Here is a 21,837-nt window from a genome sequence, read left to right on the forward strand (position 1 = left end):
GGCTGAATCCACAAGTTCTCCCATATTGATATTGCTCGCAGTTTTGTTTTCCAGAAAACAAAATTTCCACCATTTGGTAGCGAAATCTTTTGTATTGTACTTGCCCCCTGTGGGTGGGGGACGCAGACGAAGAATACAGCTACAGTATCCCCGGCCTGCCGTAAGAGGCAACTAAAAGGGGCAACCAAGGAATGATTGTATTAAAACCATGAAACTATTTGCAATTAGTACCATCACACAGAGAACACCGTGGGCCACCTTTACTTGCGAGTAGTACCACTATGTTAGGTACACAACAGGTTTGTGATTAGCAGCGACAGTGTGTAAATCTGGGTGAGTTAAACAGTATCCTACCTTTGATTAGTACCACCATATGAGCGACACCATGGATCTACCTTGCCAATGATTAGTACCCACTATGTGACAACAACATGACAAATATCATGGTTCTACTTTCCTAGCGATAGGCCTAAGTACCATTATGAGGGGCCGATGACCTCTATTTTGGACCCCTTTAGACTAGGAGATTATCGATTCAGTATTGTGCTTTAGAAGCTGTCCCTTCATCAGTAATATTATTGTTTAACGCTAGTTTCTGGGAATGTGGGGCATTGCGGCTTGGATCCACTGATTGTTTTAAATTCATATCCATCCTTTCATTTTTCGTCATCACGTTTTGAATTCTAGCCAGTGGATGATTTTGGACTTTTAAATTGTCATTACATTTAGTCTCATTTTGTACCATTAGGGCCCGATGACCTAGATGTTAGACCCCTTCAAACAACAAGCATCATCATCATGTATTGTACTTTCTTTCATCATGTTGTACATGTCGCATAAACTTCCACTATCTTCTAAGAATGTAGGTTAATAAATATGATTCCGTATTATATATACCAATAACTTCATTTAGAGTACTCTGGACCCATAAGCTGTTGTTATTTGGTGACAGAAATAATATAGAACACTTTATATAGCCTATAACTAATTAACCTATTATTAACATGCTGAATGTGCTATTTAATATTTCATCATTTTTCAACTATTTGACTTTTGCACAAACAGTTTTTAAGTTAGCTATGGAATAATTAACTTATATTATCTCTTCTGTAGTCCACAGAGCTCCAGTTCTTTGCTGCTACCACACTTCATACAAAAGTGGTGAAATGGTGGAAAGAAGTGCCTGTCGACCAGTATCCTACATTGAAAAAGCAATTGCTGGAAGCAATTGCTAGCCATTGCCTTGGTCCCAAAATTGTTCTTAATAGATTATGCATTGCTGTAAGTAAATCCTGATTCTGTATCTAGAAAATTAGTCAGTAGTATTGTATTTACATGAAATAAGTTACCGGTAGCTTAAAAATTATTCTGTTTCCAAATTCTTTTACCAATAGGCCCTGTGGTCTAAATAGAAAGAATGAATGCTCTATGCCATATCTACTAATTCCTGTTGTCACAAAATAAGGTATTCGATCAATAATGACATTGGTTTTAGGCCTTACTTGTTGAATGCTATGGTGGATAATTGAAGTACTTATGCTCATTGAAATTTACTTCTTTGTTAGGCCCTACTTACTGTATAAATAAATTATATTTCAAATGTCGCATACAAAGTATTAGAAGTCAAGCAAAATTATAAATCTTCTGTTATCTGAAATTAAGTCTTAAACAGTCAAAACATGCTCTGATTCTCTTTCTCAGATCTGCACTTAGGCCTATATAGGCTATACATGTGTGTGTTACTTACAAGGTTTATAAATGTGAAATATAGTAGGAATGCGGGGATGGCTTCATAGAGTAATAAGATTAGCATGGAATGTTAGTAGGGTACATTCTGGTTGGACAGAAATGGTAATTACACCTATCTGTAATCAAGGGAACATGTAAGATTGCAAAAACTATCAAGGTATGTCATTGATTAGTTTACCAGGCATGCTGTTCACTGGCATTTTGGAAGGGAGGTTACGATCAGTGATTGAGAGTAAGTTGGATGAATACCATTGTGGTTACTGAACACAGAGGGGCTGTCAGAATCAGATTTTCAGTATGCGAAAGGTAATTGAAAAATGCTACAAGAAAAATAGACAACTATGTTTATGTTTCATAGATCTAGAGAATGCATATGACAAGAGTACCGAGGAAAAATATATTAGCCATACTGGGAGGACTGTGGGATTCAGGGTAGATTATTAAAATCAATCAAAGTCATGTATGTTGACAATTGGGCTGTGGCGAGAATCAATGGTAGAATGAGTTCTTGGTTCAAGATACTTACAGGGGTTAGACAAGGGTTGTTCACCTTTGTTGTTCATGGTTTACATGGATCATCTACTGAAAGGTATAAATTGGCAGGGTCGGATTCATTTAGGTGAAAATGTAGTAAGCAGTTGAGCCTATACCAAGCCAGTTAGCTGTGCGTTTAGGGCAGCGTAGCTGTGAGCTTGCATTTGGGAGATAGTGGGTTCAAATCCCACTGTTGGCATCCCTGAAGATTGTTTTGTGTGGCTTCCCATTTTCACACCAGGCAAACACTGGGGCTCTACCTTCATTAAGGCCACAGATGCTACCTTCTCAACCTCCTGTGGGTGGAGGACGCCGATGAAGAATACATCCACGGTATCCCCTTCCTGTTTTAAGAGGCGCCTAGATGCGGAAATGGATTGTGGCTGTACCCCCTGTAGATGTGAGGGACTGAATACATCCACAGGTAAACCCTGACTGTCGTAGAAGGCGACTAAGAGGCTCATGTGGCCATCAGTCCCGTCTTTATTATTTTTTTCTTGAGGGTTAGTTGTAGACCAAATCAAAATTTGATGTGCGTGCTGCTTGGGGAGGGGCCTCTTGTGTGTGCGATTACGCTTGAAAGCCCAGGCAGCATCCCCAGTCCAGTCTGGTGGGAGTGGCATGTACTCAGCAGTAGTATCTGCCTGACAAGGTAGGTCGCTGCACAGCAGAGTGCCAGAAGGACATATGATTATTTTTTTTTTAAATCTATACCTATCACTCTGTATTCGTTGTGGGGTACATGCTATTGCAGATTAATTGAGGAAGATAGTCCTAGTGCTTATAGCCTCAGTCAGCCCGTATTTGGCATCATTCAACATCGGACCCCGGGCAATAATTGCTGCAATCTAGTGGGTATTGCCTTGGCTGCTTGGTTCAGCTACAGAAGCCCCTCATCGGAGTGGGTGGCATTTGGGGAGGATGTTTCTGGGCATGGCTAGAAACTAACTTCTCATGTCTGCCCAGGGTGGTTTGACACCCAAGTCTGTAACCTTTGATTTCCTGAGGGAAGATCACCTTGGGAACAGTGCAGTGTGAAAGCATGTGATCCAGCTTACGTAGGTTCCTGGTTGCTATCAGAACTGATGTACAAGATTTCAAGCTGGTGAAGTCTATCTTGTTCAGTAGACACATCGAAAGTGTCTATGGTAAACTTGAAGAATTGAGGAAAATGCGCAATGGTGGTTTGTTGTTGAAAACTCGCACTGCAGTTCAGGGTGATCAGTTGCTTAAGTGCGACCACTTTGGCGAAATCCCCCTCAGAGTGGAAGAGTACAAAACCTTGAATCTTGTTCGTGGAGTTATCTTCCACCTCAGCCTTATTTTGAACACTGACAATGAGCTGATGGAAAACACACATCCGATGCATTACGTGTAAAGTCAACAGTGAAGACGTTGCCATCAGTGCTGCTCCTTGTCTCCTTCAAGCTATCAGTGTTACCAGAAAAATTCAAGGTAACAACGTACCGTTGCGATGTGAGGCCGTACGTCCTTCCTGCTATGCGGTGCTATCAGTGCCAAAGGTTTGGACATATTGTCCCTGCTCTGGCAAACTAACGAATCTGCAATTTGTCAAAAGGTTAGGAGAGCTGAAAGAAGTTGTGATTACTCATGTCAAATAAATTTTTATATTTAATTATTTGTTTTATGTGTTAGGCATACAGAACGAGCTGCAGATGTGAGACTTTGTCAGAGGTTAGACAATATATAAATAACAAAATCTAGACCAGAACTTCAGAGCTACAGATTCCTTAGTTTGTCAGTTTCGCTAGTTTGCCAGAGTGGGGACGATATGGTATCTTGTTCGAATCAGTCTGTGTGTGGTTCATGTGGAAGAGGAGCTCATGATGCAGAATAATACACACCTTACAGGTGCACTAACTGCCTTGGCCTTATTTCTCCTCAAGATAGAAACTGTCCCGTCTGTCTCGGTGAGAAAAAGATCCAGCAGATCAAGACACTGGATGGTCTTTCCTACCAGGAAGCGTACCATAAGTTTAATTCTACGAATTTACCTGCGAAGACACTAGACTTCAGCATGATAGCACAGAGTCTACCAAGTTTATCATTTGCTTCACCAACACCTGTGAAGATCACTGCGCCCAAGGCAGCTGTTTCTCCTTTGAGCAAAGCCACAAAAAGTAAAAGCTAGAAGGTGGGGACCACCCAGCCTTCGACCACAAAGAAGCTTGTGTCGACTGGGAATCCTAAATGAGCACAGCAGGGGAAGAAGACTAAGGGCTGATTGCAGAAATGATGACTAGTTTTAAGCCTTAGACAACATCTACTTAAACAACATCTAATTCAAGCACGATCTTCTGTTACCTAAACATTGTTCAGCCGGTGTTTAGCTAGACGTCATTTAAAGTTTCAATATACTGTAGGTTCGAATCAACGAAATTCGTCGGTGCTAGTCAGCTGTTGTCTTCCATTTTAATTGGTTCATTATTGGAAATGATAAATTTTCCAGCTAACTCATTCTTGGTTGCCACCTTTCAGGTAAATCCTATAAGAGATTGGTCTGCACACATCCTGGCTAGTGATACAGAAACCATTGGTCTGTCACGTCAGGGGTGCTCGGCAATAAGCCTTGTGGCTTTGGTTGCGGAGCCAATATTTCATGACAGACCATTGGTCTAAATAATAACAACAACAACAGAGCATAACTAACAGTCATTCATTATTGTTTGACTTTTTATTATTACCTGTTTGGTAATGAAATATGTCTGTGTTGAATTTTGGAAGTGATACCTTGCTAAATTCATATCAGCAAAGAGCAGTGTTCTTTCATCCAGCTACTTCAGGCGGGCCAGACAAGCTCAAGTGATTCAGTTTGGGTTCACTTTGAGTTGAGGAGTCAGTGTGCTGTGTGTGAGGCTCAGTACTGCGTGCAAGTGTTCTGATAAGAGTTCAGAGTTCACTGGTTCAGTGTAGCAGTGCAGTGAGCGTTCTCTCTGTCGAATGAAGGCTATCATCCTGTTCAAATCAATCAATACTGATCTGCATTTAAGCAGTCGCCCAGGTGGCACATTCCCTCTCTGTTGTTTTCCTAGCCTTTTCTTAAATGATTTTGAAGAAATTGGAAATTTATTGAACGTCTCCCTTGGTAAGTTATTGCAATCCCTAACTCTCCTTCCTATAAACGAATATTTGCCCCAGTTTGTCCTCTTGAATTCCAACTTTATCTTCATATTGTGATCTTTTCTACTTTTAAAGACACTACTCAAACTTATTTGTCTACTAATGTCATTTCATGTCATCTCTCCGCTGACAGCTTCGAACATGCCACTTTAGTCCAAATACCGTGTGTGTTTATTAAAAACCACCTATTCAATACAATGTAATTACATTTTTCAATTACCTGTTGCATATTGAATGTGAATGTAATTACATTGTATGGAATAGTTGGTTTTAATAAATACACACAATATTTGGACTTAACGTAACATTTAATACTGACCAACAGTGAGAATGACTACATGTAACATACCACTTAGTTGAGCAGCTCGACTTCTTTCTCCCAAGTCTTCCCAGCCGAAACTTTGCAATATTTTTGTAACGCTACTTTGTCAGAAATCAGAATGCTCTTTGCTGAGCACCCCTGACATGACAGACCAGTGGTTTTCGTGTCACTAGCCAGGATATGCGCAAACCAATCTCGTATAGGATTTACCCGAAAGGTGGCAACCAAGAATGTTCTGTCTGTCGTCGAGGAGTGTAGTCTCTTGAGTCCAGCTGCTGTGAGTGAATGTGTGTGTTTGGTGTAGTGTGAGAGAAGTCGGCAAGGGGCAGTGAACAGAGTCTGTTGAGTGTACGTACAGTGTTCAGCGTACAGGATTGTGAGGCAGTATCATGTGTGAGCTGTGAACTATGGGGCTGTGATAGCATACAGCGGGAATAATTGTGGAACTGACAGTAGTGCGAGAGAGTGTAATGTAATTGTTCAAGTTATTAAGCGGTAGAGTGTACAGTCAATTTAATGGTCCGTTATTGGACACAATAAATTTTCCAGCTAACTCATTCTTGGTTGCCTGCGTTTCGCCCCTATGTGCTAAGTTGGGCTCATCAGTTGGTACTTAGCACACCCACCAAGATGCATGGCTAGTGCATACCGTGTAGGCCACTGCATAGGCTACTTGAAGCCACCAGCAGTAGCCTATGCAGTGACCTACACAGTATGCACTAGCCATGCATCTTGGTGGGTGTGCTAAGTACCAACTGATGAGCCCAACTTAGCACATAGGGGCGAAACGCAGGCAACCAAGAATGAGTTAGCTGGAAAATTTATAATGTCCAATAACAGACCATTAAATTGGTATTATAAATTTACTCATTCAGGACAAATATTTCATATTATCTGTGGGAATCAACATCTATATCATCAGAGTTTACAGTCAGTGTGACTGAGTTGGGGAGAGAGAACATCTGGTGTAATTGTGTGTACTGTGTAGTGTAAGGTGTGGTCCTGGTGTGTATAATGTGTAAGCAATATTAGTACAGTAGTAGTTAATAAATCCTAGTCAGAGAATTTGAACGATACCAGTTTTGTGTGTTTATTTACCACCCCTGCCATTTTACAACCAATCTAAACCCCCTGATGCTACTGCCTTAATGGGCCTTGGTCTACCAAGTGACCGTTGTTCAGTACAAAAACCTGCAGATTACAAAGTGACGCTCGATGTTAGGCGCCTTTGAACAACAAGCATCATCATCACAAAGTGACGCGCGGTCTTTGCAACAAATCCTCTTTGCCGTTACTTTTGGCTTTCTAGACCAGAGGCACTATCTCACCGTCAGATATCACCTCATTTGTAATCTTGTAGGCTGATTGGACATCAAGCCAGCCTTCAGATCACCCAGGTAAAAATCCGTTACCTGACTGGGACTCGAACCCAGGGTCTGCAGTAAGAGGCAGGCAGGCTACCCCTAGATGGTGGGACTGGCAATAATAATAACATGCACAAACAAATTTGTATGGTAGCATTATTTCCATACGGTTACTGCAAGTCTCTCCACCGTATTCGTGAAGCCGCCTGCTGCTTCATTGTCCCTTGGTGGCCGACTGTCATGAGCGGAGCAAGTGGTGCCTGCACTCTAGAATGAGTATATGACCTAATCTTGGAGAAGCAGTACAGGGTAGTAATGGGGACAGAGCTGTTCTGTTTGGAGGAGTTTCTATGATGTCAGTACTCAGTTAATCTAGAATGATGTACAAATATGTAACTCTGTAATGTTCATGACAGTAGAGTGTAGGTTATTACTGAATATGGATAATTGACAAAACAAAACCTTATGTCTAGCTTCACATAATATTGGACATTTTTCACTGATAGTGAAAAGTATATTATTAATAACTTACAAGCTTGTTTAGATGACATCAGTTATGCAAATAAAGTACACAAATGATCTCAGTTCTATATCTTCAGGTATACATTAACATTAGCATAATTAGACATGATACATGGTGTTTAAACACAGAGTACCATTAGTGCTCTTTGTTACAAGTAACAGATCATTTTTGCTATTTGCTTTACATCGCACCGACACAGATCAGTCTTATGGCAACGATGGGATAGGGAAGGCCTAGGAGTTGGAAGGAAGTGGCCATGGCCTTAATTAAGGTTCATACCCCAGCATTTGCCTGGTGTAAAAATGGGAAACCACGGAAAACCATCTTCAGGGCTGCTGACAGTGGGATTCGAACCCACTATTCTCCCGGATGCAAACTCACAGCTGCGCGACTCTAACCACATGGCTAACTTGCCCGGTAGCAACAGATCTTATAAGGAATGAATTTTTATTCAAAAGTATCAGGGTTTCAGTTCATCTTGCATGTGTGGATGACCTTTGATTGGAATAATTTGTTCAGCAGAATAAAACAATTTTGCAGGTACAGATGTAGCAGGCACACTGACGTAACCAAGGGCCAGTTCACTTGTGCCACCTTTACTGTCATGAACCCTATGGGTTCTTTACATAGTGTACAGGTACTCAGACCATCTTCTTGTTATTTTGTACCTCGCTGCTTCTGGACACTTCTTAGCTCGATCACCACCTGTTGGTGTGCTTCTTAAGCCTTTTCAGGAACTTGGAAATTAGCTATTTTGTTGCATGGGTCTATGAGCGTCTTAAGTAAGGGAATAGTCTCTTGGAAGTGACATCCAAAAGTGCTTTTACATCTTCAGCACACTTTTTTGTGCGACTTCAAAGATAATCCGAGAACTAACAGAATGAGTTTGGAGGATGATATGTACTGAGTTGCTACCAGAATAACAGTCATATTCTTCTAGGTATTTAGGATCAGTGATACCTCGTTTATAAATTGTCATTCATTGGCTTGAGGTACATTTTCAAGTTCTGCCTTTGTTATTTTATATTCAAAATGATGTGAGCTGCTCTAAATATCTTCAAATATGGTGACTTTAGTTTCTCATTCTCTTCCAACAGTCTTTATCTCTCTCTATGTATTTTAGGGACTTTGATGTTTGGCCCCTTGAAATACTAACCATCTTGTTCAATAGACAATGTAGATTTACCTAAATTGAGAATTTTTTATATTACAAATAAAGGCACTAAAATCGAATATCAGTATTCACATTGAATGTTACTGCCCCAGAAGTAACGTTCCACTCTCAACTGTGTGTAGTGTGACTGATATTTTGGGACTCCAGATTGTTGTGAATATGCTGCATGGAGACTGACTGTACTTGCTATTGCTGGCATGGCTGAGAGAGTGGCTTGAAATTCCACTCCTCAGTGGGTCAACTTACTCAGAGGTCATTTGAATGAAAGAAATGGAAGGAAGTGATAGTTCTAACTCTCATATATTCTTTGTTTGGCTATGATAATTATAGATGTTGATGTATTACTACATGATGATGATGATGATGATGATGATACCAACGGTCATGTCATTGTAAACCATTACATGGTATTCAAAATGGAGTAAGACGCTCAAGAAAATATATTTTCTAATATTTTTATGGAGTTTAATGCTGAAAATATCCCAGAAACACCAGTAATGTGTTGTTGAGTTGTTTTACAAGGTTACGGCATCAAATTTAATGCTATTTTGTTATTAGCTTTCAGCCTATGTTCTACAGACCATTCCCGTCCATTGGCCCAATGCCATCAACGAACTCTTGGCAACTTTACAGCCGTCCAACTTGCCTTCAGTTCCACCTGAACGTACAGCATGGATTTTGCTAGAGATATTAACTGTTCTTCCAGAAGAGGTAGGTTTTATTTTAATCATATGGAATGTGCTATTATTTGTTTAATTATTTATTAATTTCCTTCCATGTAATCTTTCCTAGCTGCAGTTTATTGTTGATTGTTGTATAAATCTTCTCAAGCTTAGTTCTGATAATATTTATCTGGGTGACTTCTAACAAATCAAGATAACTTAGAGAGTTAAATGTTTCACTCTTTTCTATTTGCCATTGCTCTGAACAATATACCTAAACAGAGGCATTTGTGAAAGCTGCTTTCATTTCATGTTGTGTGTTTGAGTCATCAGTCCATAGACTAGTTTGATGCAGAACTCCATGTCACCCTATCCTGTGCTAACCTTTTCATTTCTATGTAATTATTGCATCATACATCTGCTCTAATCTGCTCGTCATATTCATACCTTGGTCTACCCTTACCTTTCTTACTGCCTACACTTCCTTCAAAAACCAAATGAACAAGTCCTCGGTGTCTTAAGACGTGTCCTATCATTCTATCTCTTCTCCTCATCAGATTTAGCCAAATCGAGCTCCTCTCACCAATTTTTTCAGTATCTCTTCATTCGTGATTCGGTCTGTCCATCTCACCTTCAACATTCTTCTGTAACACCACATTTCAAAAGCTTCTATTCTCTTTCTTTCTGAGCTAGTTATCGTCCATACAATGCCACGCTCCAGATAAAAGTCTTCAGAAACATCTTTCTAATTCCTATATCAATGTTTGAAGTGAGCAAATTTCTTTTCTTAAGAAAGCTCTTCCTTGCTTGTGCTAGTCTGCATTTTATGTCCTCCTTACTTCTGCCATCGTAAGTTATTTTACTACCCAAGTACAATATTCATCCACTTTCTTTTTAAGACTTCATTTCCGAATCTAATATTTCCTGCATACCTGACTTCTCATGACTGCATTGCATTATTTTGTTTTGGACTTATTTATTTTAATCTTGTACTCCTCATCCAAGACTCTGTCCATACCATTCGGCAACTTCTCCAGATCTTCTGCAGTCTCAGATAAAATAACGAAATCATTAGCAAATCTCAGGATTTTGATTTCCTCACCTTGGATTGTGTTTCCCTTTCCAAATTCCTCTTTGATTTCCTTTGCTGTCTGTTCTATATAAACATTGAAAAAAAAAAAAAAAAAGGAGGCCAGGGGGGCGGGCAACTGCAGCCTTGTCTCACCCCTTTCTGGGTTGCAGCTTCTTTTTCATAGTCCTCGATTCTTATCACTGCAGATTGATTTAAATATAGTTTGTAGATAATTCTTCATTCTCAGTATCCAATCCCAATCACCTTCAGAATTTTAAAAAATCTTGGTCCAATCAACATTATCGAATGCCTTTTCTAGATCTACAACGCCATGTTCGTGGGCTTGTCCTTCTTAATTCGATCAGACATAAAGTCAGGATTGCTTCATGTGTTCCTACATTTCTTCTGAAGCCAAATTGATTTTCTCCCACCTCAGATTCAATTTGTCTTTCCATTCTTCTGTAAATAATACGTGTTAAAATTTTGCAGGCATGAGATACTAAATTAATGGTGCGGTAATTTTCACACTGTCTGCACTGGCTTTCTTGGGAATAGGTATTACAACATTCTGTCGAAAATCAGATGGCACTTTTCCTGTCTCATACATCTTACACACTAAATAGAATAACCTTGCCATGCTGGTTTCTCCTACGGCAGTCAGTAATTCAGAGGGAATGTCATCAATTCCAGGTGCCTTGTTCCTATTTAGGTCTCTTACAGCTCTGTCAAACTCTGACTTCAAAATTGGTTCTCCCATTTCATCAGCATCAACAGCCTTTTCTACAGTAAAACCTCGTTAATTCAAAGTCGTTGGGACTGAAAAATCGGACTTCGAATTACGTGATTTCGAACTAACCACCAATTCGTCATTCAGAAGTGCCAACCCTTACTGCGTTACAAAATATTTCAAGGCCCATTACTGCATTCAATTTACCGTGATTCACAGTTTAAACCTTTCAAATGCCATGAAAAAAATTAACATTTCCAAAATGCATCCAAGAAAGTGCATTTAGAGTTTTCAAATTAAATGCACTTGGATAACTCACTGACAAACATAACCTCTCGCAATGAGAGAAAGAAAGAAAAAAAGAAGCATGCTATAAAGACGAGGAGAAATCTATGCTGGCTCCCATATGCAAGTGCTTTATTCATTGGATTACTGTACTGTATGCATTTTAGATGCCCCTGTACTTGCACAGAAAGTACCCAATGCCCTTAAAACATCGTGGCTAATCAAACTTTCCTATGATGAGGGGAACGTCTCTCGCTTCCTTCTGCTTGACAACACAATACAGTCACTCTATCCTTGTACGATTTCCTGCCATGGCACTTCTCTCGTATTTCAGAAATGTAAACACTTGCCACGTCACAAAGTATTCTAAGACCCATTAATGCATGAAATCACCTTGAATCACAGTTTAAACCTTTCAAATGCCATGGAAAAAACTATTTCCGAAATGTATCCAACAAGGTGCTTTCACAATGTTCAAATAATGCACTTGGATAAATCACTGACAAACATAACCTCACGCAGCAAAAGAAAAAAAAAACACATGATTCAAAGTCGAGGTTAAACTATGCTGGTTCCCCTGTGCAAATGCTTTTTTTTTTTTTTTTAAATTATATGAGCCACGCTTTTTTGTCAACTGTCTGCATCACCAGTGTTCGCAGAATCTGTTTCTCCACACATTGCCTGCTGCATGATATTACGACGTTCCTTAAAACGTTGAATACAAAAGAATTCCGATTTCACTCGAACTTAGCAGTTATGAAGCACACTGTAGACACAGCAAAGTGTGTGAAAGTGCAGAAAGCTACCCCTGCGCGTTCCAGAAGACGCTTTCTATCATGACGTGGATAAATTTTTAATTCAAATTACTCTGTAACATACTATTGTTTTAGAATGTAAAGGCAGTTTTGAATTAAAAGTCTGAATTTCGGTAATGGGGCCGACATTGTACTTCGAATTACAAATTATCCGTATTTCGAATAACAATTGCCCCTTGCCGGTAGATTTACTGGCACGTAAAAGAACTCCTGCGGGACTAAGTTCCGGCACCTCGGCATCTCCGAAGACCTTAAAAAAAGTAGTTAGTGGGACGTAAAACATATAACATTATTATTTACGAATAACAATTTAAATAATGTACAAAACTGTACGTCTTGTTTCCAGTAACGAGAGCTTCCTCGAATTAGGCGGCATTTTGAATTAACTGGTTTCGAATTGTCGAGGTTCTACTGTACATCTTTACCTTGTTACAACTGTTGGATATGTTCCTGCCATCTTCCTGCTTTGTTTTCTTTTACTAGAAGTGGCTTTCCATCTGAGCTTTCAATATTCATACACCTAGATTTCCTTTCTCCAAAGGTTTCCTTGATTTTCTTGTATGCAGCATCTACCCTTCTTAGGACCATACAACCTTCGACATCCTTGTGCTTCTCCTTCAGCCATTCTTCCTTAGCTACCTTGCACTTTCTATCCACTTCATTCTTTAATCGCCTGTATTCTTTTCTGCCCTCTTCATTTCTAGCGTTCTTGTATTTTCGCTGTTCATCAATCAGGTCTAGTATCTCCTGAGTTATCCATTGATTCTTAGCTGATCTTTTCTTACTTCCTAACATTTCTTCAGCAGCTCTACTGACTTCATTTTTCATGACTATCCACTCTTCCTCTATTGTGCTTCCTTCAGCCTTTTTATTTAGTCCTTGTGCAACATGTTCTGTGAAGCAATTCCTTACACTCTTTTCTTTCAACTTGTCTAGATCCCATCTCCTTGCATTCCTTCCTTTCTTCCATTTCTTCAACTTCAGATGTCATTTCATGACCAACAAGTTGTGGTCAGAGTCCACTTCTGCTCCTGGGAAAGTTTTGCAATCCAACACCTGGTTTCTGAATCTCTGCCTAATCATAATGAAATCTATTTGATACCTTCCAGTAAATCCAGGTCTCATCCATGTATACAGCCACCATTTGTGGTGTTTGAACCAAGTATTGGCAAGGGCTAAATTATGATCAGTGCAGAATTTAACCAACCAACTTCCTCTTTCGTTCCTTTGTCCCAATCCGAATTCTACTGTATTACCTTCTTTTCCTTGGCCCACCACTGCATTCCAATCTCCCATCATAATTAGATGCTCGTCACCTTTTACATATTGTATTATATTTTCTGTCTCTTCACATATTCTTTTGATTTCCTCACCATCTGCTGAACTAGTAGGCATATAGACCTGCACTATTGTGGTTTGGTGTCTGTCTTGACGACAATAATTCTTTCACTATGCTGGTCGTAGTAGCTTACCGGCTGCCCTATTTTCTTATTCATGATTAAACCAACTTCTGCATTTCCCCTGTTTGATTTGATGTTGATAATTCTGTAGTCGCCTGACCAAAAATCCCGTTCTTCCTGCCAATGTACTTCAGTTATACCAACTACATCTAACTCTATCCATCTCTCTTTTCAGAATCTCTATCCTATCACAATGATTCAAACTTCAAACATTCCAAGCTCTGACTCGCAGAATGTCAGTATCCATCTTCCTGATGATCTCCCCCTCTAATGTAGTCCCCACCCGGAAATCCGAATGGAGGACTATTTTACCTCCGGAATATTTTACCCAAGAGGAAGCCATCATCAGTACAACATTCATACATAGAGAGCTGCATGTCCTCGGGAGTTAGTTATGGTTGTATTTTCCTGTTGCTTTCAGCCGTGTAGCAGTATCAACACAGCTAAGCCATATCGAGTGTTATTACAAGACCATATCAGTCAATCATCTAGACTGCTGCGCTTGTATCTTCTGAAAGGCTGCTACCCCCCTTTCGATGAACCATTCGTTAGTCTGGTCCCTCGACAGATACCCATCCGATATGGTTGCAACTGCGGCTCAGCTATCTGCTTCATTAGGACACGCAAGCCTTCCCACCACGGCAAGGTCACATGATTCGCAGGGGAGGTTTCAATTCATAACAGTAATAAATATCATCATCCTTTTATGATCAGTTAACTGAGAGTCAGGTTTTATTGCTAAATATAAATGAACAGAGTACTTTAGCAATACAATGATTTCATTTAAATAATTTTATATTAACCATAAATGTGTATTTATGAAAATATTACCTTTCTGAGTAAATCAAAATTCTTCTCTGTATTCTAGTTCTCATTTTTTTTTTTTCCTAGTTGCTTTACGTTACACCGACACAGATAGGTCTTATGGCGACGATGGGACAGGGAAGGGCTAGGAATGGGAGGGAAGCGGCCGTGGCCTTAATTAAGGTACAGCCCCAGCATTTGCCTGGTGTGAAAATGGGAAACCACGGAAAACCATTTTCAGGGCTGCCGACAGTGGGGTTCGAACCTACTATCTCCCGAATACTGGATACCGGCCGCACTTAAGCGACTGCAGAGTTCTCATTTTAAGGTCATTGGTATTTCTAATTCATTCTTTAAAGACTGGTAAAGTTCATCATTGTTTGAGCTCAGATGTTAGCCATCCTTTGATCCAATTCTAAGGACATTTTCTGGAGGATCTTTGCTATGTCTTCTATAAAATAATAATCATAGTGCACAAGAGGTAGGAAGTACTCATATTTTCTCTGAAGGGTAACTTTATTCTTCTTACTTGGTGATTTTGTCTTAAAAGAGAATGGCTTTTCCTTAATTTACTTGAGCGTTTGACACATTTGTACTAAACTTTTTGTGTTTTGAAGAGCTTGTAACTCCTTCAAGTTTGATGTAGTTTCTCCTATTTTTTCTGTACTATTGTATTGGTTTCTACAATGAATCAAGAAGAGAGTAACAGTCCAATATACCCCTCTCTCATTATTTCTTTTGTACATTAATTGAGGAATATACTGAAATCATGCAGATAAAAGGAATGAAAATCAGTAGTGAAAGAATACTTTGTATCATAAGGATACTTTGTATCATATAGTTTCAGATTCAGAAAAGAAAAGAATTGAATTGCAAGTGCCATCTGACTCTTAAACAGTGAAAGAAGAGAACAAAAATTATGGTTATAAGGAAAAACATTGGAGAAATCAAGACCACAATAAAGATTGGTTGAATCAAAATTGATCCAGTAAAATAGTTTTGCTACATGGGAAGTATGTTTGGTAGAGACGAATAGCTGTGACAAAATAGGCATTCATGTATTTTCACCAGTAGCCACTTCGATAAACGGATGCAAATATTTCTACAAAAATGAAGCTTATAAGGAAATATAAGATGGACATTAGGAAACTAGAAAAGACTCATGTTAAAGTTACAACAATATGAAAACACTAACGTTTGTTAAGAATGAAGCCATACGTTTCAGTGTCGACTATGTTACATGTAACAAAAACTTTTCAGTCTGTCAAACACATGGCAGTTTCAGTATAAATTCTGTCCGACTCGTTGGCTGAATGGTCAGCGTACTGGCCTTCGGTTCAGAGGGTCCTGGGTTCGATTCCCGGCCGGGTCGGGGATTTTAACCTTAATTGGTTTATTCCAGTGGCACGGGGGCTGGGTGTATGTGTTGTCTTCATCATCATTTCATCCTCATCACGATGCGCAGGTCACCTACGGGTGTCAAATAGAAAGACCTGCATCTGGCGAGCCGAACCCGTTCTGGGATATCCCGGCACTAAAAGCCATACGACATTTCATTTCAATATAAATTCTAGTACTATAAACATACCTGTAAAAGTACTTACTATTATACAAAGAATGACATGTTTCGTTCTACAAGAACATCCTCAGATTCTGTCAAATCACTTAAACCATGCTTATATATGCACAGTATTGTTTATGTCATGTAAACTTGTCAATGATAGAGAGTTTAGTGACAATATGAACCAGTATTGACAAAATATACTTTGTATTATTATAATGAAAAACTTCTGTACTTATCTAGACTGCCAATGCTAAGTCCGTTGTCACCTAACACTATTTAAGGACTGTGGCCGTGGAGAGGCAAATGGAAAGTTTTGGGTATAGCACACTTCTCGTTGAGAGGGGAGAGGAAGCATGGGAGGGGGCGCGTGAAGCGTTGTGGATCCCTCCTATTGGATGTTAAAATCTAGTATACTGTACTATGGAGAGGAAAGGGGGAAATAGGGCGGAATGAGTGGAGTGCTGTGGAACCTTCTTTCAACACTGGAGAGGGGAGAGAAGGTTATTAACCTACTTCATGTTATAATGAATTTTTATGTAATATGGATGAAAGCAAGTTAATGATTTAAGGTAAATAAAGTAAGGAATTGAAATAGAAAATATCTATTAGCTGTTATTATGATAAAAGCTAATTTAATGAGTAAGTGTTGTCCAGATGTTATGTGAGTAGAGCGAAGAAGGGGGAATTTTTTAAGTGTGTATGGTCATTTAGGTTGGTTACATTAGCATTTTTTGTGATGTAAATTTCGATTGCTTCTATTATATTCAAAGATTTACTTTTATTTTCGATGTGTAAATTTTTAAAATCTGTGTTGATATCTGTGAAATGGTATGAACACTCGTATATATGCTCCCCGAAGGCTGAATGCCGATTATATCTGATCACGTTTTTGTGTTCTTTGTATCTTGTTTGGAAATTATGTTTTGTTTGACCTATATATGTGGCATTGCAGTTAGGTTCTTGGCACTTGAGTTCATAGACTCCGGATTTTGAGAAAGGGTCTTTTTTTGTTTAGGTTGCACTTGCTGATGTGTCTCTGTAGTGTGTTGCTCGTTCTAAAGGCTACTTTTAAACCTTGTTTCTTGAAAATATTAGCTACTTTGTATGCGTTCTTGTTAACGTAGTTGAGAACCACGTATTATTCCTTGTCATGTGTGGTGTTTTCCCGGGGATTTTTGTTATGTTTGTTTAATAGTTTATCTAGTGTGCCTGGAGGGTGGTTGTTTTCTTTTGCGATTTGTTTAATGATAAATCTGTTGTGCTCGTTGGTATGGAAATAGCTCTGTGTATCATTGTATTAATTCCTGCTATTTTGTGTGTGTATGGGTGGTTCGACTCGTTGTCAATAGTGTGCGTCATCTGAGTGGGCTTTCTGTATACTTTGTAAGATAGGTTGTCATTATTCCTGCTGATTGTGATGTCTAAATAGTTTATTTTCTTGTTAGTTCTGGCTCCGTTGTGAACCTGATGGACTTGTGTAAAGAATTTAGTGTGTTTAATAACTGGTGTGCATTAGTGATGTCATTATCATATATGCATATGACGTCATCTACATATCTGCTCCAGTGTAAGATTCCTTTTGAATACCGGCCCATTAAGAAGATGTTTTCGAAGTTATTCAGAAAAATGTTTGCTATTATACCTGATAATGGTGAGCTCATGGCTAACCCTTCTTTTTGGCAAGAGATTTTGTCGTTGAATGCAAAGAGCAATTTTGATGTTACATTGTACTAAGAATAATAATTTCTTTGGTTTCTTGTAGAGAGGTGTTTTCTTTAAGATTTTCGATAATTTTGATGGATTCATCTATTGGTATGTTGGTGTACATGTTAGTGATATCAAAGGATGTCATACGTGTGGTCCCTCTTATTTTATGTTTATTTAGTTCTTTAATTAGTTCTAGGCTGTTTTTAATTGATCTATCTTCTTTAAGCAAAATTTTCCCTTTTAGAATTCGGTTGAGTTGTTTGCTTAAATTGTAACTTTGCGCATCTTTAAATAATTTACCATTGGTCTAATGGGACACGATTGTTTGTGATTTTGGGGAGGGATCTTAGTGTGGGGAGTGTGGGATTTTTTATGGTAAGGCTTTTTCTTGTTTTGTGAAAATATAGCTTGTTTTATTTCGTTTTGAAATTTATTTGTAGGGTCACGTTGAAGTTCTTGAATTCCGTTGTTGTTGATGATTTCTATTGTTTTTTCTGTGTACTGGTCTTTCTTCATTATGACTGTTGAGTTACCTTTATCTGCTTCCGTGATGATAAGGTATTTGTTTTTAATTTTTTTCTTTACTGTTTTTAATGCCGAATATTGAGTGGCACAATTCGGTTTTTTGGTGGAAATTTCTTGTGTGATTAATTTTAGGGCTTCGTTGTGGCTACGTTTTTTATTATTTCTCTTTGTGGAGAGGGTATTTTGTCACAAGCAATTTCTACGTCAGTGATGAGGTGTTTTCTCTTGTTTTTGTTATGTCATTCCTGACAATTGAATTTGAGTCCTTTCTATCGCAGATTTATTTCATTCTTTGAAAATGTAGTGATTGATCTGTTAATTAATCTAGGGTGAAAATTAGCGAGTTTGTTGTGGTTATTGTTTTCTGAATTTTTCTGTTTAATCATTAGGTTATGTATTTTAATGTCAATGACCTTCTGTTTCCTGATTGCTTCCTTTTTAATGTAATTGTGTAAAAAGTTGGAGTAGGATGTCCGTTGTGTGTGGTGCCAGAAGTTGTTTAGGTTTAAATGGATTTGTATAATTTGTTTGTTGATTTCCTGTTTCTTTATGTGCGCGAATTTAATTTCGTTTCTGATCCTTAATAATTCTGATTGAGATGTTGATATTTTAGCAGAAGTTTTTGTAGGTTTAGCTTTTATGGGTATGTACTTAGGAACAAGCTTTAATTCTAGACATTTCTTATTAAATGTAATTGATTTGTCAATGTTCATGATTTTGATTTTAAGCGACTTGAGTTTTTTGTCTTTGTAATTTGCCTGCCTGGCCGAATAATTTTGAGCTTAGCTAACAGTTCCTCGGGAAGGGGCAGAGGAGGGGAGGGGCACGAGTAATGATGTGGATCTTTCCTATTGGTTGAAGAAGAGCAGGTTGATACCTTCATCCTAAAGCTAGCAACTGCAACCTGGAGAGAGAGAGAGGGGGGGGGGGGATTAGGGGTGGAGCGTTGTGAAACTTTCTTCAGCTATCTTCTTCTAGTAATAATGTATTATGAATACATCCAAGTTTATGATGTGGGTTTAATAAATTAGGTATTGAGATAGAGTGTACCTATTAGACGTTATTTTTAATGTTAACTCATATTCTGACTACCTGAAACATATATTTTATAATTTCTCATATTTACTATTAATATTATTATTATTATTATTATTATTATTATTATTATTATTATTATTATTATTATTATTATTATTATTATTATTACATTGTGTTAGGAGTGTTCCTGTTAGTTAATTGTGTTATTTGATAATCTATAAAAGATCGTCCAGAGCATGCAAGGTTGAATTGGTCTTATGGAGATCGTAGTGTGACCTGAAATTGAGATTCCCACTTCAGTTTGAAACCTTGAGCCGCATGGTTAACGTATGTGTTGGACTGACTGAAGGAGTCAGACAAATGTTAAACATGCTGCTCAAAGTTTCAAGTCAAGTGCACTTACTACAGATAATAATATCCTAACCCACATTCCAGACCTTCAAGTCAGAGATTACCTGCTGTGGGATTCATTAATCGCTAATGTCTAAGTGTGAATGTTGTCCAGATCACTAATAGTTATAAATAATCATATTGTTCCATATTGAAGTGGGATTACAGTAAAATAAAGGTTTTCAAGGTTCACCTTTTCAATACAATAATGTTTTATTGTGAATCAATCACATGTCATAAGGGTACTAGTTTCGGCACCTGTAATGTGTCATCATCAGCCATAGATGCAAATTGAACAATTATATACAAATACCTAAAACAACCTAAAACACATTCCTAGCATCTATGATGGTACATGAAATGAGTTAAAATTATGATACAATTTGAAATGCTGCGGTATAAAATTCTTATAGCGACTCCATCGTAATTTTTTTATAATATTGTGTAGTCCAGGCTGTGTATGTCGAGGTTAAGTGAAATCTACAATATTTATGTTGTCTATATGAGTTGGCACTTGTTCACTTAAATTAGGTGGTTCCAAAGAAGTTGAATTGGTCTTATGGAGATTGTGGTGTGACCTGAGATTGAGATTCCCACTTCAATTTGAAACCTTGAGCAGCATGGTTAACATATGTGTTGGACTGACGGAAGGAGTCAGACAAATGTTAAACATGCTGCTCAAGGTTTCAAATTGAAGTGGGAATCTCACTCTCAAGTCACACTACAATCTCCATAAGACCAATTCAACTTCTTTGGAACCACCTAATTTAAGTGAACAAGTGCCAACTCAAATAGACAACATAAATATTGTAGATTTCACTTAACCTGGACATAAACAGCCTGGACTACACAATATTACACAAAATTTATGACGGAGTCGCTATAAGAATTTTATACTGCAGCATTTCAAATTGTACCATAATTTTAACTCATTTCATGTACCATCATAGATGTTAGGAATGTGTTTTAAAATGTGTTTTAGGTTGTTTTAGGTATGTGCATATAATTGTTCAAATTGCATCTAGGGCTGATGATGGCACATTACAGGTGCTGAAACTACTACCCTTATGACATGTGATTAATTCACAACAAAACATTATTGTATTGAAAAGGTGGACCTTGAAAACCTTTATTTTGCCCAGATGTTAATTAAGTAAGGTGAATAGGGGGGAATTTAAAAAAAAGTATGTTCATTCAGGTGGTTTTCGTTATCTTTTTTCGTGATGTAAATTTCGATGGCTTCCTTAGTATTCGAGAATTTACTGTCATTTTTTTTAAGTGCAAGATTTTTAGATCCGTGTTGATGTCTTTGAAATGTTGTGAACTGTCGTATATGTGCTCTCCGAAGGCTGAATGCCGATTATATCTGATCACATTTTTGTGTTCTTTGTATCTAGTTAGGAATGTAGCTGATGATGACTGCAAAGCAGTCGAAACATGTACTATTAATTATTTTATAAAATTGCCAAAGGAAAATAAATGTGGCTAAATATTTCTTTGATTGTTAGATTGTCATGTCGATATGGACATGAAGTGGATAGTTTGCAATAGGTGCAAGGTAACAAACCCTTACTACTTTAGTTCGATGGCTGGTCAGCTGGGCTTCATCATCAGTCCAAGCAATGACTATTATAGTTATGACATCCCTTCCTAATTATACAAGCTGCTGTTTAGTTCACTTACCCAGTTTCCCTCTTGCTAGCTGACAGGCTAAATTCCTCACAGTGGCCCTTTAAATTATTCAACAACAGCTGGAGTTTCTCCCCTCAGTCAGACACATACTACAAAAACACTCTTAAAACGCCACCAGCAGACACATTTCAACCTGCACATATTAACATATTTTATTTCCTCAGCTGATCTTGGTCACTGTGTTAATCATATTATCTCTTTTCATGGCCAGTGCATCAATCCTTTCTTTGTTCTCTCGGCAGTGGTTGGCATTCACATATTTATCTCATGGAAACAACTGTTGTTCATT

At 38.3% G+C, this 21,837-nt stretch overlaps 1 protein-coding gene across 1 annotated transcript in view; it reads left to right on the forward strand.

The window, feature by feature from the left end:
* Positions 1-21,837, forward strand: part of cdm (importin-13-like protein cdm) — a 168,834-nt gene that overhangs the window by 4,484 nt on the left and 142,513 nt on the right. Inside the window, exons 2-3 of the mRNA XM_068228660.1 lie at positions 1,114-1,281; positions 9,366-9,518. Coding sequence (XP_068084761.1) covers positions 1,114-1,281; positions 9,366-9,518 — 321 coding nt within the window. The remainder of the gene's footprint in view (positions 1-1,113; positions 1,282-9,365; positions 9,519-21,837) is intronic.

This window comes from Anabrus simplex, chromosome 1 (genome assembly GCF_040414725.1).
Source record: "Anabrus simplex isolate iqAnaSimp1 chromosome 1, ASM4041472v1, whole genome shotgun sequence".
NCBI lineage: Eukaryota > Metazoa > Arthropoda > Insecta > Orthoptera > Tettigoniidae > Anabrus > Anabrus simplex.